This window comes from Cydia fagiglandana, chromosome 18 (assembly GCF_963556715.1).
Source record: "Cydia fagiglandana chromosome 18, ilCydFagi1.1, whole genome shotgun sequence".
Classification (NCBI taxonomy): domain Eukaryota; kingdom Metazoa; phylum Arthropoda; class Insecta; order Lepidoptera; family Tortricidae; genus Cydia; species Cydia fagiglandana.
The window spans coordinates 2,480,616-2,499,512 of NC_085949.1; the positions used below are offsets into that span (position 1 = coordinate 2,480,616).

General features: G+C 43.5%; 2 protein-coding genes and 1 long non-coding RNA gene across 3 annotated transcripts in view; 2 read left to right on the forward strand and 1 right to left on the reverse strand.

Annotated features, from left to right (window-relative positions):
* LOC134673271 (uncharacterized) overlaps positions 1-6,306 on the forward strand; it is an 89,259-nt gene extending 82,953 nt beyond the window's left edge. The window contains exons 4-5 of the mRNA XM_063531237.1: positions 2,371-2,604; positions 5,980-6,306. Coding sequence (XP_063387307.1) covers positions 2,371-2,604; positions 5,980-6,071 — 326 coding nt within the window. The 3' untranslated portion in view covers positions 6,072-6,306. The remainder of the gene's footprint in view (positions 1-2,370; positions 2,605-5,979) is intronic.
* Positions 6,307-8,748: 2,442 nt separating this feature from the next.
* LOC134673273 (uncharacterized) lies at positions 8,749-10,403 on the forward strand. Its single transcript, XR_010099445.1, has 2 exons — positions 8,749-9,777; positions 9,908-10,403. It is a non-coding gene; the product is annotated as an uncharacterized LOC134673273 (long non-coding RNA).
* Positions 10,404-11,194: 791 nt separating this feature from the next.
* The window catches only part of LOC134673264 (structural maintenance of chromosomes protein 2), a 41,473-nt gene continuing 33,770 nt past the window's right edge, over positions 11,195-18,897 (reverse strand). Inside the window, exons 21-22 of the mRNA XM_063531229.1 lie at positions 17,121-17,330; positions 11,195-12,936 (exon numbers count right to left, since the gene is read on the reverse strand). Coding sequence (XP_063387299.1) covers positions 12,826-12,936; positions 17,121-17,330 — 321 coding nt within the window. The 3' untranslated portion in view covers positions 11,195-12,825. The remainder of the gene's footprint in view (positions 12,937-17,120; positions 17,331-18,897) is intronic.

Below are 18,897 nucleotides of genomic sequence, written 5' to 3' on the forward strand. Positions count from 1 at the left end.
AATCCAAAATTTTAATCATCGTGGTGGACAATAAGGTCCCTTTTTACAGAAGATGACACATTTTTCGATTATTTTTAGAAGGCATTGAAAATGATGTGGTGGACAGGTGGATGACACTCATTACAGGTGAACGATGACAAGAAACCAGGTTAACGGCAACGGACACAGGTTAATGACGCCTCTCGATAACCTGTCAATATTTTCATTGGAATTTGTACTTATTTCTCGATAACCTGCTTCTACTATCGATAACCTGGAGACAAAATATCTTTCACCTGTCCTTGATATCATTAACCTGAATTTCAAACGCCTATATCTCCTAAACTAATTGAAGGAATTGCTTCCCTTCCACATTTTCTAATAGTTAGTTGCCTTTTAACGATCCCAATAAAAAAAAATGCGAAAATGCAAAATTTTTGAAAAACGTTAACGTTAACCTGGCGGTGCCAACTTTTTGAGAAACGACCTATACTCGGCGGGAGGACAAACACGACTCCAATACGAGGCTTATTCTAACTCTAACCACAGAATAATTAATAGTACTACTACCGTACAGAAAGGAAACTTCCTACAAAAACGAATTCATGCTGTCCCTTTCTAATATATGGTACTATCCCATTCGGCTATTTAGGGTTGTCAAAAATAAAGTGATTATCTTATCTGTGGTCGTGCACGCAAAAGGAAGTCAAGTGGTGCCAACCCTAATAATTGCTCGGAGCAATGCTGAGCCGAGCGGAGCCGAGTTTGACCGAAGTCAGGAGTTTCGCACCCCTGCTCTAACAAATCGTCGGGTGACAAGCAAAAGTCACTAAGTACCACCACAAGTTCATAGCCATAGTGAACCATATAAGCACTAAAACAAGGTAGATTTTTGTTTAATTTTTTTTAGTAATCAGTGACATTTGCTTTGTGACGTGACGAAATTGATCTTGATTTGTTATAAATATTGACCGATAACTGAATGACATGATTTATAATCATTATGATGTCAGTGTACATTCGAATTTGCCTGTGTGTTCCTTAATTATTGAGTTAGTCAATTCGATTAATTATGACTATATGAGGGATAGCTTTTGCATTGAGGGTTGCGCGGGGAGGTCTCTTTCACTTTTATATTGTGTGTGTTATATTTAAGTTTCTTAGTTTTAATTTTTAGTGTTCCGTACAAAACATTGTTCACGGAACACTTATTATTTATTAATTCAAATAAAATCTTTTGCAGTAAATTGACTTCTTGCGTAAATTTATACTTAAATAGGCCAGAATATATAAATCTATGCAATAACTACGCAAAACACGAAAACACCAGTTGCATAGACCGATATCGCTGGTGAAATGAGAGAGATGACGCATGTGTAGCGGGGTGCTATTGATCTAGATTGTAGGGCTTGCAACAGCCCTACTTACTTTTAGCTCCGACCCCTGGCGTCCTTTTTATTGAATTTTACCCCCGCGACCGATTTTTTTTGCGATGTTTTTTATACGCGGATGTATAGCCATCCAAGAAAGTGGTTTACCACTTTTCGACTATCTTATTGATAGAGTCGAAAAGTGGTAGACCACTTTCTTGGCTGGCCGTACTACTCGTATCGAATAAGAGTCTGTCGCGCGCGTCCGGTCGGCGCCAGTTAGCGCCATTTCCACCATCCCACTAACCCGGTGTTATCCGGTTAAACCTGGCGTTACCATGGTTACCAGTACAATTTGACACTGGGTCAGCGGTTTAACCGGTTAACTCCGGGTTAATGGGATGGTTGCTCATACTATTCGATAACTCGTTCACCTGCTCCGTGCAACCGCACCACCTAACGGACGCCCTTAGTGCATTGCTAACAGACTGCATTTTAAGGCACCTATTCGTAACCTGGACTCGCCCTATGGATTGCATACTTTCGACATGAGTCAACGGTTAAGCACTTCAAGATGGCCATTTCTAAGTGTGGCCGGGAATACTAATGCACTTGACGCTCTTAGAAACCCTACCTTTTGTACCTAATGTTATTTCTATAATGAGTACAGCTAATATTAGAAACAAAATCCTTATCGTTCAAACAGTATAAAAATGACAGTAGGTACTTATAAATAGTTGATAAACGATAACTGCATAAGAGGATTTAGACGGCGCGCGAACTCGCATGCGATTTTAGTTACACTGCGGACTGTTGGTTACGTCCAATTCAACCGACCGATCAAAACCCGCAATGTAATGAAACTGGTATGGGAGTTCTCGCATCGTCTAAATGAGCTCTAAGATGGTTGGATAATTTGGCATATTGTCTACCTTTTGAATAATAGGGACCATCATTCGACGCGAGAAGTAAAGATGATAACTTAAGTGATATAAATGGACATCATGATTTTGCATTTCAGTACCGGAAACGCTGCCTGGCTGTGGAACCTGCTCCAAGCGCGAGCTCCAGTACTGCGAGACCCGGGTCCTGGCGGATCACTGCTGCTGCGAGCGGCAGGCGTTCCCGGAGCCCTTCCCCTGGCTTCCTCACACTTGCTACATGGGCCCGGGCCGCTGCAAACCCCTGATGCATGACTGCGCCAAGTATAAGAGGATACGGGACTGTTGCTGCTATAGAAAACTGGCTGAAAGATGTGAGTATGGATTCAGTACCCGTTAGACAAATCCAGGAACCGAAAGTGTCTTAAACCTTTTGGCTGCTACAAAAAGCGCTTCTGCTGGGTCAGCAGGCGTTCCTGGAGCCCTTTCCCTGGCTTCCTCACACTTGCTACATGGACCCGGGCCGCTGCAAACCCCTGATGCATGACTGCGCCAAGTATAAGAGGATACGGGACTGTTGCTGCTATAGAAAACTGGCTGAAAGATGTGAGTATGGATTCAGTATCCGTTAGACAAATCCGGGAACCGAAAGTGTCTTAAGCCTTTTGGCTGCTACAAAAAGCGCTTCTGCTGGGTCGGCAGGCGTTTCCGGAGCCCTTCCCCTGGCTCCCTCACACTTACTACATGGGCCCGGGCCGCTGCAAACCCCAGATGCATGACTGCGCCAAGTATAAGAGAATACGGGACTATTGCTGCTATAGGAAGCTGGCTGAAAGATGTGAGTATGGATTCAGTACCCGTTAGACAAATCCAGGAACCGAAAGTGTCTTAAGCCTTTTGGCTGCTACAAAAAGCGCTTCTGCTGGGTCGGCAGGCGTTTCCGGAGCCCTTCCCCTGGCTCCCTCACACTTACTACATGGGCCCGGGCCGCTGCAAACCCCAGATGCATGACTGCGCCAAGTATAAGAGAATACGGGACTATTGCTGCTATAGGAAGCTGGCTGAAAGATGTCAGTATGGATTCAGTACCCGTTAGACAAATCCAGGAACCGAAAGTGTCTTAAGCCTTTTGGCTGCTACAAAAAGCGCTTCTGCTGGGTCGGCAGGCGTTCCTGGAGCCCTTCCCCTGACTTCCTCACACTTGCTACATGGGACCGGGCCGGTGCAAACCCCTGATGCATGACTGCGCGAAGTATAAAAGAATACGGGACTGTTGCTGCTATGGGAAACTGGATGAAAGATGTGAGTATGGATTCAGTACCCGTTAGACAAATCCAGGAACCGAAAGTGTCTTAAGCCTTTTGGCTGCTACAAAAAGCGCTTCTGCTGGGTCGGCAGGCGTTCCTGGAGCCCTTCCCCTGGCTTCCTCATACTTGCTACATGGGCCCGGGCCGCTGCAAACCCCTGATGCATGACTGCGCGAAGTATAAGACGATACGGGACTGTTGCTGCTATAGGAAACTGGTTGAAAGATGTGAGTATGGATTCAGTATCCGTTAGACAAATCCGGGAACCGAAAGTGTCTTAAGCCTTTTGGCTGCTACAAAAAGCGCTTCTGCTGGGTCGGCAGGCGTTCCTGGAGCCCATCCCCTGGCTTCCTCACACTTGCTACATGGGCCCGGGCCGCTGCAAACCCCTGATGCATGACTGCGCGAAGTATAAGACGATACGGGACTGTTGCTGCTATAGGAAACTGGTTGAAAGATGTGAGTATGGATTCAGTATCCGTTAGACAAATCCGGGAACCGAAAGTGTCTTAAGCCTTTTGGCTGCTACAAAAAGCGCTTCTGCTGGGTCGGCAGGCGTTCCTGGAGCCCTTCCCCTGGCTTCCTCACACTTGCTACACGGGCCCGGGCCGCTGCAAACCCCTGATGCATGACTGCGCGAAGTATAAGACGATACGGGACTGTTGCTGCTATAGGAAACTGGTTGAAAGATGTGAGTATGGATTCAGTATCCGTTAGACAAATCCGGGAACCGAAAGTGTCTTAAGCCTTTTGGCTGCTACAAAAAGCGTTTCTGCTGGGTCGGCAGGCGTTTCCGGAGCCCTTCCCCTGGCTTCACCACACTTGCTACATGGGTCCGGGCCGCTGCAAACCCCTGATGCATGGCTGTGCGAAGTATAAGAGAATACGGGACTGTTGCTGCTATAGGAAGCTGGCTGAAAGATGTGAGTATGGATTCAGTACCCGTTAGACAAATCCGGGAACCGAAAGTGTCTTAAGCCTTTTGGCTGCTACAAAAAGCGCTTCTGCTGGGTCGGCAGGCGTTCCCGGAGCCCTTCCCCTGGCTCCCTCACACTTGCTACATGGGTCCGGGCCGCTGCAAACCCCTGATGCATGACTGCGCCAAGTATAAGAGAATACGGGACTGTTGCTGCTATAGGAAACTGGCTGAAAGATGTGAGTATGGATTCAGTACCCGTTAGACAAATCCAGGAACCGAAAGTGTCTTAAGCCTTTTGGCTGCTCCAAAAAGCGCTTCTGCTGTGTCGGCAGGCGTTCCCAGAGCCCTTCCCATGGCTTCCTCACACTTACTACATGGGCCCGGGCCGCTGCAAACCCCTGATGCATGACTGCGCCAAGTATAAGAGAATACGGGATTGTAGCTTCTATAGGAAACTGGCTGAAAGATGTGAGTATGGATTCAGTACCCGTTAGACAAATCCAGGAACCGAAAATGTCTCAAGACTTTTGGCTGCTACAAAAGGCGTTTCATGTAAATTGGCGTTGCGCCCAATCCGCATGTAACTTGGCGACAATATGTTCTCAAATCTCTTTGTTTTGCCCCCGTTTACCGCGTTACCAACAACAATTCAGGGTCAGGGAGAAAATGTAGGTTTCCTGATAGCTGCTGACAAATTGCGCCCAGATCTAGTGAGGGCGCTGAATGCGCCTGGTGCTAGATCTCTGCTTTTTTGCCTAGGTCTTATGCAACCCACCGGATCTGTCCGACGGGAGCCGTTCCTAGATCTGAAGTACACGTGCCACACAGGCAATCCGTGTTGCACATGCACACCACAATTCTGCGAGGAACACAGGAGAATACGAGATTGTTGCTGCCTGAGATTGTTGGCGGAGCGATGTAAGTTAACGATGTATCGATGTGTGATGCCACACTCCTCTGTCACTGTTAACGTTGTGATGTGCCTAAGATCTAACAGATGGCGTTAGTAAGTAATGGATTTCTACAATATTCGGCACACGCATAGCTTAAAATCACCTAGCAAAGCACAGATTTATCACCAAATTCATCAACCGAATGGTGTAAATCAGTAGAGAGTGTGAGGCAGTTTAACGACATCTATGTGGACGAGGTAGTGGGCAGTACCTACAGATTGTGCAATTGCGGAAAGTTGGCAAAGTTATAGGAAATTTTCACAGGTAACAAGAGAAACTTTGATTCCCATACAAAAAAATAGGTATGAGAGTAATGAGAGGTTTCTGAAATTTTTCCATGTAGATATTTCGCAATTTTGGACACTTTCCAATGGGACATCAGTAGCGGGCAGAGGTTAAATCGGAAAATTACTTTGACATCACTATGAGTTTGGTTACATCCAGAAATACTGTTTTTAGTGTCGGTCTGTATATTATAATCACGATCTGATGTTCATTATTCATATCAGACTCTGCTTAGATACTAAATACACATGAAATGATTTGTAAATTGTTGATTTCTCATTCCAGGGAAGCAAATCCTCTCCAGCTCGGGCCGGACGGGGGTCAGCGGCGCGTCTCTCCTCCTACTGTCGATGCTGCTCTTTGTGGCGTACCTGTGACAGCAGGCGCCCCCTCCAGCCCGCCTGCCCGTGCCAGTGTAGACTCTAACTCCGGGTGATAAGATGCACAATACAACACCACAGACGTCAGCGGGATCCTTCTACTAACGATGCTGCTCTTTGTGGCGTACCTGTGACAGCAGGCGCCTCCTCCAGCCCGTGCCTGTGTATACTCTAACTCCGGGAGATAAGGCTCACAATACAACACGACGGGCGTCAGCGCGTCCCTTCTCCTACTGTCCATGCTGCTCTTTGTGGCGTACCTGTGGCAGCAGGCGCCCCCTCCAGCCCGCCTGCCCGTGCCAGTGTAGACTCTAACTCCGGGAGATAAGGCTCACAATACAACACCACGGGCGTCAGCGTGTTCCTTCTACTGTCCATGCTGCTCTTTGTGGCGTACCTGTGATAGCAGGCGCCCCCTCCAGCCCGCCTGCCCGTGCCAGTGTAGACTCTAACTCCGGGAGATAAGGCTCACAATATCCGACCGCTGCATGAGGTTATACGGTCTTTTGGAGCAAGCCCCTGCGACTGTAATCTGTTAATAGACACTTGAAATAACTAAGGCGGTCTTGGCTGCGGGTTCACACGTTGCTCCGGTGTGCGAGCGGGACATCGCTGTGTCGCTCATACATCGTAACAACGAGCGAATTGGAATCAGTTGTTATCCGCGTAAGCGCCGATAAGACCGACCTTTTAGAAGGCTTTGAAGTTTCTCTGACTGAATAAAATTTGGGTAAGGGCGACTGGGGTAAAAATAACACATTTTAGTATGCTTGCCCCATTTTCCCTTCTTAGACTGCTTTTTATCATGACGATATATAAGTTGACAATCTCGTTGATTCTCGATGTTAGACTATATGACGTTAGACGCTACTAGGCTTAACTTTTTCCTCGACTAAGCACGCTGAATTTCGTACATTGACCCGCCATTTCCTATCGCTGTCGCACGCGTAAAATTATAGGTTTCCCGCTCGCACAGTGGCATTGACCGCCGGTATATGGGCGGAGGCGGAACAGCAATGTTATTACGCGCATGCGATAGAAATAGGAACAGGCAAGTCAATGTACGAAATTCTTCTTGCTTAGCGTTCTTACTTTATCTATTGTGGTACATTTGTAAATACTTAGCAATGAGAATATCGTACTTTACTCCATTTCTTTGACATTCTGCAGTAAGGAGGAATACAATCTTTGCGATAGATTCCATATTAAATTAACTAGGTAGTGTTTCAGTACCTACATTACCTACAGGATGTACCTACACGTTATTTAAGCACTAGCTATAGACCTATAAATCCTACAATGTTAGGGCGTAAAGGCCTTGAACCGTACAGTTGAACTCATATTTTTATACATATGTATTCTTGTCTATGAAATTAAAATGTCATATTTATTGAAACAGGGTTTAATAGTATTTTAATCAATATTTCTTCATAGCTAATAATCGTATAAATCATTCTGAAATTTATATTTACAATTATACCAAAGCTGTAATTGTTTGAAAAATGAATTAAAATTAAAATAAATAGCTATTATCGAGAGCGAGACATTTTGACCTGTAACTTTGGTGTTATTAATAAATGTGACGTCCCACGGGTAAAGGTACCTTATGGCGGTTGGCGCTTACGCTATTATTAACGCCGCTCCAATATTATTGCGGCGCTATGCGACGTAAGCGCCAGCCGCCATAAGGTACCTTGTTTCGTGGAACGTGACAAATATTTGTACATATTTGTAATTGGCCTAATTCGTCTATTTCTGTGTGTAGTCTTTCAGGGTCGATTGTACCAGTAACAAGCGCATTGTGGTTGCAATTATCGCGTCGATAACGACTAGGTATACCATATGTAGATACGTTATTTTCAGATCTTCTTCCTCAGCGAGTATGCGCCCACTGTTGGGCATACGCCTCTCCAAATCTCCTCCAAGCAGCCCTATTTGCTGCTTCTCTCCTCCAGAGCGGGCCTGCAATCTTTTTAATGTCGTCCTCCCATCTTGTTGGAGGTCTGTGATCTGGTCTTTTTGAACGAGGCCTCCACGCTAGGACACGCTTGCTCCATCTCATATCATCTCTGCGACATATGTGCCCGGCCCAGGCCCATTTAAGAGTAGCAATCCGTCGGCCGATGTCTACTACTTTGGTCCGTCGCCGGATCTCCTCGTTTCTAATTCTGTCGCAGAGAGATATACCGAGCATACTGCGTTCCATCGCTCTTTGTGCAACTTTGAGCCTCTTCATTCCGCACATCGTTAGTGTCCACGTCTCGCAAGCGTAGGTCATAGCGGGCAGTACGCACTGGTCAAACACCTTGGTCTTCAGTGATTGTGGTATTTTGGCTTGGAACACATTCTTTAGTTTACCAAAGGCAGCCCAGCCCATCTGTATCCTCCGACTGATCTCCGCCATCATGGAGTCCGCCCCAAGCCTTATTTGCTGTCCGAGATAATTGTATTCTGTCACTTGTTCTAAAGGTTGGGTATCCAATGATATGGGGCTTTGGGATAAGTCTACTGTTGCCATAACTTTTGTTTTGTCCATATTCATTTTCAACCCAACACTTAGCGACGCGGCATACAGTTCCTCCAGCATATGTTGTAGGTCGTGTGCATTTTCGGACATGATGACGATGTCATCGGCATAGCGGAGATGATTGAGGCGTACGCCGTCGACATTTTCAGATACCGTGTGAGATCGATGCGTTACTGGCGATCATAAAGTATCGTCTTGGGTCGTCCTATTCGTTTTTCGTCAAGTTCTTAAATTAGTCCTATTCTGCTTTCGTCACTCATTCTACATTGAAAGCCACCGACGATTGTGACGAATGTAGAACGAAAAACGAATGGGACGACCCAAGACGATACCGACCATAATTATAATTATATAGGCACAAAATAAAATATATGAATGATTTAATGAATATCTGTAACTGTTTTGTAAACCCTGTATTTTATGTACCTAGACGTTACTCTCGTATTGCAAGTGTTAATATAACTACAGATAAGTTACGAAGTTTCCAAAAATATGAAAATGATCTCGGAAATTTCACTGGAGACGAAGGAAACATTTATTTTGGAAATGGAGTTTCGATTCCCACACAAAAATATGAGAAGTTCCGAATTTTTTCCATGTGGAAATTTCGCAATTTTAGAAATTTTCTGACGGCACATATATAGGTATAGGTAAGTATTAATAACTGTATGTCTGTCCCTAATATTACTGAGTCACGTAGAAAAACTAGGTAAAGTAATTATTGATAAAATGACTGTCGTTTTTAACCCCCGACGAAAAAAAGGGGTAACTGCGTCCAAATGTTTCTGGAGTGAGATAAAGTGTATAAAAGCACTATTAGGGGGCTAACCTGGACAAAAGCTTCACTTGCCCCGTGTATAATAAATATATATGTAAATAATAAAATCATATAGATAGGTACCATCACGCCCCGCGATTGTTACGCCATTTATGGTCCTAACTAAATTGGTCATTCCATACTTACGCAATGGATGTCCATTTTAGCTAGAACCCTAAATGGAGCAACAATCACGGAGCGTGACTGTATCGAACTTAGTGGCATTTTCGCCTCATTAATGCACAATTACATAAAAAAATAACTTTAGTAACTACAAAATCTTTACAAATCTAGTATCAACGAAATTACTTATTACTTGCCATGCTTGATTTGATTACACAAATGAGAAAATTATGTTGGTAAGGTGTATTCGGGTAATACCGAATGTCGGATAATTCCAAAATTCAGATGAAAATCGCCCTTAATTCCATCATAATAAGTCTCTTTTCGGAATTATCCGACAGTTTTCGACATTCGGAATTACCCGAGTAAACCTTATTACTATTCGTACATAAATACATGCCTAATTTTTTATTGATATCACATGGGAGATGTACCTATCTAATCTGCTTTGCGGTGTTTTGTCGAAGTAGCCCCGCGAAGGGGCAAAATCGTGAGCTTATATAAGTTTAAGAATGCTTTAGTTGTGTAATTAATTTAAGTTTTCTGTTGTAAATGTTGTTCAAATTAGTTTATTATTAATTGTTAGTCCCACGCCAAAGGTGCTTAGCATAAGATTATAAATGTTGTATGTACATTGTACTTCTGCAGATTTTATTAATATTAAATGCAAAATGCATCACGATAATCTCCTTGACCTTACCGATATTTTGCTCCGAGTTCTGACATGTCCTAAATAAATAACTATTTATGTAAGAAGAAATTTAGTGAAATAATTTGAGACCTAAAAAAATTGTATATATTTATTCTGAAATTAAATTGTTATCAATGTTCGAAACATAAATAAAGAGTTACCAAATTTCAACCTTGTATTTATTCGATTGGTCCTCACTAGAGTTACGACCAAGAAGGGGTCATCCATTAATTACGTCACACGAATTTCTAGGTTTTTTAACCCCTCCCCCCCTCCTTGTCACATATGGTCACATTTGGCAAACCCCTCCCCCCTAGTGTGACGTCACATTTTTTCTACGAAATCGCCAAATCGAATTAAGTAAGTACCTAAGTATTATTAATATTTTATCAAAATATTTTTGACGATATAAATATTAGTATTTTATAACCCAAAACTGCTAAGGAAAGAAAATTAAACGAATAAAAAAACGATTATGGTTTTAAAAACTTGTACAGCGAATAAAATAATATAAATAAATTTTCGGATACTGTTGAAGTTAAAGTGACGTCACAAAGTTTGTGTCTCCCCCCTTCCCCATGTCACATTTTCTTGACCCCCTCCCTCCCCCTAAACGTGTGATGTAATTAATGGATGACCCCGAAAAGTCTGCAGCGATTTTGATAGCTCACGCAGTCCAAGTGTTATTTATACGTCATAATTTCATAAAATTTTGAAGTTTTTAAATGACACTTGGACTGCGTGTGGGCTATCAAACTCGCTGCAGACTTTTCTTGGTCTGACTTTATTCATTTTATGCTGACTGTACCAGGCTACCAACTTGCACTAAGATAACCTACATTATGGGTAATTAAAAAGATATTATATAAAAAGAAATTATTTTATTTCATAGTTTACAAATACTTAACATAAAACATTAAAGATTATAGAGAACCGTACTTCCGTTGAAAACGGTTCCCGATTACATCTCAGGTACAGTCGCCATCAGATACATCGGCGCTAGAGTGCGTGTTCAAATATTTTTGAGCACCACGGCCGCTTCGATATATCTGAATGCGACTGTAGGTGTACTCATCGAACAGCAGGAACTAAGCGGTCAAGGTGTTCAAAATGATCTGAACATACCTTTGTTTTCAAGCATTTGACCGCCAGACGTCTCATCTCGCACGATAGGCGTGGCGTCCGAAGGGTTAAGTGAATAAGGGTCGGTTGCACCAAACTGTTCGCGACTCTTTAACGATTGTTAACCCTTTAACCGCCATAGTCTGATATATAAGACATTACATATCCAGCTCATTTCGCCACAGTCTGATAAATAAGACAAAGATCTGATTTGGTTTTTACAGTACATTTATAACTCCTGTAACTATGCCAACCTTACCTCTGCGTGGTACAATTACTGTCGGTGGCGACACGAGCGCGCTCGATCAAAAATTGCTGGCGGTTAAAAAGTTCGCAAATTTTTTAAGTATATGAAGTTTCAACATGTCGCCAATAGCGACTAAAAATTCAAGTGAGTGAAACCGTTGACGTATAAACAATTTATATGAAGTTTCATAGTAAAGCGCCGGGGCGCGCCGGCTGACTTTGATCAGTCTGTCAAATGCGGTTGGTGCAACTGGCCCTAAGAGCGTGATAATTTTAAACATTTGATCCGGTTAGCTACTTCTGCTAATGTAACACACATAGATACTCGTAGTAAACGTACTGATTGTACACATATTTCATTCATGACGACTTCGAAGTCACGAATCTAAGAATGTAAAGGGAACTGTCAGCCCTTTTAGAATAAACTACGACTTACTGCCGCTATCCCTATGTCGTAGGATTGAAACATCTTAATATTTACAAGCTCATATTTTTTAATCATGACATTCATAATCATAATAGTTAAATATTAATCAGTTTACATTGACACCAAATGCTAGTGCAAGGTGTAAATTTTTCCCTTATACGGGATTTTATCGAAAACCGTAGTGACAGCACTGACAGCAAACTTTGTATGGCAACTTCTAAAATCATTTATGTACACTGCTTTATAGACAGCTCTCCCGCATAGAATGTTGCCATACAAATTTTTCTGTCACTCGATAAAATCCCGTATACGGTATACGGGATATATTAATGCCGCGTGAGCCTAGCCGAACAGTCGTATAATTGCCTAATCACTACGCCCGTTCTAAATGCAATATCTGTTTAAATGAAAAATGGAAAAGCTGTTGACAGTGCTTAGACGTTTTTGAACCTTGTAGTGACAGGTATAAGGTCTATAATGAACTGTTCACCGGCGGTTGACGGTCCGTTGTACGGCAGACATGCCGTCGAACCGCGTTCTCGAACCTTATCACGAGTAAATAAAGTCTATAGTTGTGTGTAACTGTTCATAGTCGCGTATGTTTGTCTCTTCTCCAGCGGCTGACAATGCGTTGCCGTCGTTAAACCGTATCACAAGGAGATAAAGTTTAAAGTTATGTGTTCACCGGCGATTGACGGTCCGTGGTACGGCGGACATGCCGTCGACGAAGCGAGTCCGGAACAGTACGTTCGCGTTGTTGAACCGTATCACAAGGAGATAAAGTCTATAATTGTGTGTTTACCGGCGGTTGACGGTCCGTTGTACGGCGGACATGCCGTCGACGAAGCGAGTCCGGAAGAGTACGTTCGCGTTGTTGAACATGCCGTCTTTCAGGGATACGATGATGAACTGGAACAAAATATTCGGTGTTAGCTATATAGTGAGATAGTGACCCGCCTCGGCTTCGCACTGGTTAAGAGTGCTATTACATTTCGGGGTTGAGCGAGTTTAGGTATTTTAAGCGCTGCGGCAGGCCGTGCGAGCTCAGTATTCCGATCCCTTCTACCACACTCGCACTACAATGATGGATTAAACATTCTTGATCCTTCGCGAAGCATATTGAAATCAACCATAACAACACTAACTGTACTTAACTTATAAAGTCCTAAAACTGTTATTTGGTAAGTACGAAAATACTAAATGCAGTGCAAATGTACATAGGGGCTGTTCATAAATTACGTCATCTATTTTTGACCCCCCCATCCCTCAAATCATCCAAAAATCATGCTTCGGATGACTCTGTTTCCTCCTACGTCATGCTACCATCATCCGATGTCCAGACCCCCCCCCCCCCCCTCCTCCCATTTGAAACGACGTAATTTATGAATAGCCCCATACTCGTACTTATGAACGTATATTACTCGAAAGAAATTATAGGTACTCGCTTATTTACAAGAAACAAGTTACAAGAAACTGAAGATACACAGGGTCTGATGATGGAGCTGGAAGGTGGCCACGGGTACCAGTCTATCATGTAACTAAACCACTTCGTGTTTGGGCTCGTTTGATTCGTCTCAACAAGATCTTTGACACTGAAGATACACAAGGTCTGATGATGGAGCTGGAAGGAGGCCACGAGTACCAGTCTCTCATGTAACTAAATAATTTCGTGTTTGGGCTCGTTTGATTCGTCTCAACAAGATCTTTGACACAAGACAGTACTCAGGGTCTGATGATGGAGCTGGAAGGTGGTCACCATTACCAATCAACCATACAACTAAACCACATCGTGTTTAGGCTCGTTTTATTCATCTCAACAAGATCTTTGACACTAGGTGATACTCAGAGTCTGATGATGGAGCTGGAAGTTGGTTACCGGTACCAATCAACCATGCTACTAAACCACTTCATGTTTAGGCTCGTTTGACTAGTCTCAACAAGATCTTTGACACTAGGTGATACTCAGAGTCTGATGATGGAGCCGGAAGGTGGTCACCGGTACCAATCAACCATGCAACTAAACCACTTCATGTTTAGGCTCGTTTGACTAGTCTCAACAAGATCTTTGACACTAGGTGATACTCAGGGTCTGATGATGGAGCTGGAAGGTGGTCACCATTACCAATCAACCATACAACTAAACCACATCGTGTTTAGGCTCGTTTTATTCATCTCAACAAGATCTTTGACACTAGGTGATACTCAGAGTCTGATGATGGAGCTGGGAGCTGGTTACCGGTACCAATCAACCATGCAACTAAACCACTTCATGTTTAGGCTCTTTTGACTAGTCTCAACAAGATCTTTGACACTAGGTGATACTCAGAGTCTGATGATGGAGCCGGAAGGTGGTCACCGGTACCAATCAACCATGCAACTAAACCACTTCATGTTTAGGCTCGTTTGATTAGTCTCAACAAGATCTTTGACACTAGGTGATACTCAGAGTCTGATGATGGAGCTGGAAGGTGGTAACCGGTACCAATCAACCATGCAACTAAACCACTTCGTGTTTAGGCTCGTTTGATTCGTCTCAACAAGATCTTTGACACTAGGTGATAAACCAAACACGAAGCCCAAACACGAAGTGGTTCAGTTATGTGATAGACTGGTACCCGTCGCCACCTTCGAGCTCCATCATCAGACCCTGAGTAGTATCTTGTGTCAAAGATCTTGTTGCGACGAATCAAACGAGCCCAAACACGAAGTGGTTCAGTTACATGGTAGACTGGTACCCGTGGCCACAGTCCAGCTCCATCATCAGACCCTGAGTACTATCTTGTGTCAAAGATCTTGTTGAGACGAATAAAACGAGCCTAAACACGAAGTGGTTTAGTTGCATGGTTGATTGGTACCGGTGACCACCTTCCAGCTCCATCATCAGACCCTGAGTACTATCTTGTGTCAAAGATCTTGTTGAGACGAATAAAACGAGCCTAAACACGAAGTGGTTTAGTTGCATGGTTGATTGGTACTGGTGACCACCTTCCGGCTCCATCATCAGACTCTGAGTACTATCTTAAGTCAAAGATCTTGTTGAGCCGAATCAAACGAGCCCAAACACGAAGTGTTTTAGTTGCATGGTTGATTGGTACCGGTGACCACCTTCCGGCTCCATCATCAGACCCTGAGTACTATTTTGTGTCAAAGATCTTGTTAAGACGAATAAAACGAGCCTAAACACGAAGTGGTTTAGTTGCACGGTTGATTGGTACCGGTGACCACCTTCCGGCTCCATCATCAGACCCTGAGTACTATCTTGCGTCAAAGATCTTGTTGAGACGAATCAAACGAGCCCAAACACGAAGTAGTTTAGTTGCATGGTTGATTGGTACCGGTGACCACCTTCCGGCTCCATCATCAGACCCTGAGTACTATCTTGTGTCAAAGATCTTGTTGAGACGAATAAAACGAGCCTAAACACGAAGTGGTTTAGTTGCATGGTTGACTGGTACTGGTGACCACCTTCCGGCTCCATCATCAGACCCTGAGTACTATCTTAAGTCAAAGATCTTGTTGAGCCGAATCAAACGTGCCCAAACACAAAGTGGTTTAGTTGCATGGTTGATTGGTACCGGTGACCACCTTCCGGCTCCATCATCAGACCCTGAGTACTATCTTGTGTCAAAGATCTTGTTGAGATGAATAAAACGAGCCTAAACACAAAGTGGTTTAGTTGCATGGTTGATTGGTACCGGTGACCACCTTCCGGCTCCATCATCAGACCCTGAGTACTATCTTGAGTCAAATAAATACATATAGAATGTCAGGTCGTTTCAAATATTTTTAATCCTGTCCGGTAGTTTATTAAACTGTACCATTATAAATTATAATACTATAAAAACAGTGCTAGGATCAAAGTCTCTCGTTGCGGTTTACACGCACACAGTATAGAGTTTTACACGGCGCCCGCCGCACACAATGATAAAAAACCTCGTCGTCGCCGTTGAAAATGTGCGGAGCCGACCGACACACGTCCTACCTGTACAAGCTCTGCCGCGGCACTGAGCTGGCGAGCGCGCGTCATCGGTAATATAGAGTAGTTTTCAAAAAATTGCCATAAAATTATAGTAGAATTTCATAAACACTATATATATGTATACCAACAGTATAAGCAAACGTTGCAGATTGCTTGAGTATGAAAATGACTTCGATATTAAGTAGATTTTCGTAGAAATTGACACTTGTTTCGGAGAGAAAATTGAGTTCGTTTTACTTTGATTTTCTCTTTCTCAAAGGTATGTAGGAAAAATATCGTTTGATATGCCTAAAGTACAGGGTATTAGTAATACAAAATAGCCAGGTTTAGCAGAGTAAACTTCTCAACATTTCCAAATAAGAGCTTGCCGTTCAGTGCTTCACGGGGTTTTTCGGAAACGACCATCAGAAAAAAATTCATTACTAATTTAATAAGTCCTTTTTCTAATATTTACAACGATATTTAAAAAGATAAGAAGACGCTTTTACTGGAACAAGTACTCATTGTTTCTAATAATGAGCACAAAGTCCTGAATTTCGTCGACTAGTATCATCAATTTTGCATTATTTCGAGTTTTCTTGTAAGAGCGCTCTTAACAAATTATACACCTAAACCTTCCGCAAGAATATTGATAGGTTAAAACCGCATGAAAATCCGTTCAGTAGTTTTTGAGTTTATCGCGAACACACATTCAAACACGCAAACAGACAGACGCTTACTTTGTTTTAAAAGGTGTAGTATATAGTATATAGAGACATATGTACTATGCCGATTCTACATACGTAGTAATAAATAGTTAAACAATGTTAGTTTGTTTATAGATACGAAGGGATTCCTATTAGATTCGGAAATACCCTTTATACCGCCTGATAGTTCGTGCTATATGCGCTATAGTACAGTTGGACTCTTACCTGCGAGTGTCTGAAGTGCTCTTTGAGCATGTGCCCGATGTTCTGCGTGTGCGACAAGTCCAGCGCGGCGTCCACCTCGTTCAGGATGTAGAGCGGCGCCGGCTTGAACAGCAACATGGCGAGCACGAGCGACAACGCCACGAGCGACCGCTGTCCGCCGGACAGTTCGTGCTATATGCGCTATAGTACAGTTGGACTCTCACCTGCGAGTGTCTGAAGTGCTCTTTGAGCATGTGTCCGATGTTCTGCGTGTGCGACAAGTCCAGCGCGGCGTCCACCTCGTCCAGGATGTAGAGCGGCGCCGGCTTGAACAGCAACATGGCGAGCACGAGCGATAACGCCACGAGCGACCGCTGTCCGCCGGACAGTTCGCCGAGGGACTCCTTCCACGTGTTGTTGAAGCCGACTTTGACCTGGAAACAGTCATGTTGAAATTCGAAAGAAGACTCAATCGGGAGTATTATTGAAATGTTCTGCCGCCAGAGAGCAGCCCCATCACATCACATAAATCATAGAGTAACTGTGAGATTTATTGAGGGATCGGGGTATAGGTTTCTTACTTCCGATCCATCCAGCACAGTGAGTCCCTCAGGCGATCGAAATTTCGACGGGTACAGGGTAGACATGTGCGCCGCGCCGCCGCCGCCGACTATTTTTCCACGCCGCCGCCGCCGATAAATTTGACCGGCGTATAATCGGCGTGGGAAATTATGATACCTATCGTGTCTTATTCCATGTTGCGTAGTGAATAGATAGTGTCAGAGGTATAATTTAAAGATCCTTATGCTTTTTCGCTTATTATATGCCGGTGAACCAAATTAGCATCATTTTTGTCGTTGCGGTGTTAGCTGTGATAATGATTTAGCGTTAATTTAAACAAGATCTTGTTACTGGACCTCAGGTTATTATTCGGTATTTTATCGTTTCTTGACTGTCAATTTAATCAAGTCAAGAAAATAGCATATCCTAGGACATAAACATGCTATTTTCTTCTTAGAATCTCCAGCAAGCTGTCACCACAATTATAATTGCGTATTTTATGATTTCTCGTGTGATGCTGGTGACAAGCATAAGGGTCATCATATGATAGATATGATTTGATTTATTTATCACATAAAATACAAATTCATTTAAAATTACACACGATAAATTCTTAGTCATTTTATGGTGATTATCAGCTTCTTTTACTTAACGATATTTATTTCAATCAAAATTATAACAGTCAGGTTAAAGCTTCGTAATAAGCTCATCATCATCATCTCAGCCATAAGACGTCCACTGCTGAACATAGGCCTCCCCCTTGGACCTCCATACGAGCCGGTTGGAAGCGACCCGCATCCAGCGTCTTCCGGCGACCTTAACAAGATCGTCTGTCCATCTTGTGGGTGGACGTCCTACGCTGCGCTTGCTAGTCCGTGGTCTCCACTCGAGCACTTTTCGACCCCATCGGCCATCTTCTCTGCGTGCAATGTGGCCTGCCCATTGCCACTTCAGCTTGCTAATCCGGTGAGCTATGTCGGTGACTTTAGTTCGTCTACGGATCTCCTCATTTCTGATTCGATCACGTAGAGAAACTCCGAGCATAGCCCTCTCCATAGCTCGTTAAGCGACTTTGAGTTTTGAGATGAGGCCGATAGTGAAAGACCACGTTTCGGAGCCGTAAGTCATCACTGGTAACACACATTGATTAAAGACTTTCGTCTTGAGGCACTGAGGTATGTCGGACGAAAAGACATTACGTAGTTTCCCGAACGCTGCCCAACCGAGTTGGATTCGGCGGTTGACCTCTTTCTCGAAGTTGGACCTACCCAATTGGACTACTTGTCCTAGGTAGATGTACGAGTCAACAACTTCGAGTACCGAGTTCCCAACAGAGACTGGGATGGGCACAACATTGGCATTTGACATAAGTTTCGTCTTGTCCATGTTCATTTTCAAGCGTAATAAGCTATATCTAAACAATTAAACCTACTTATAGGA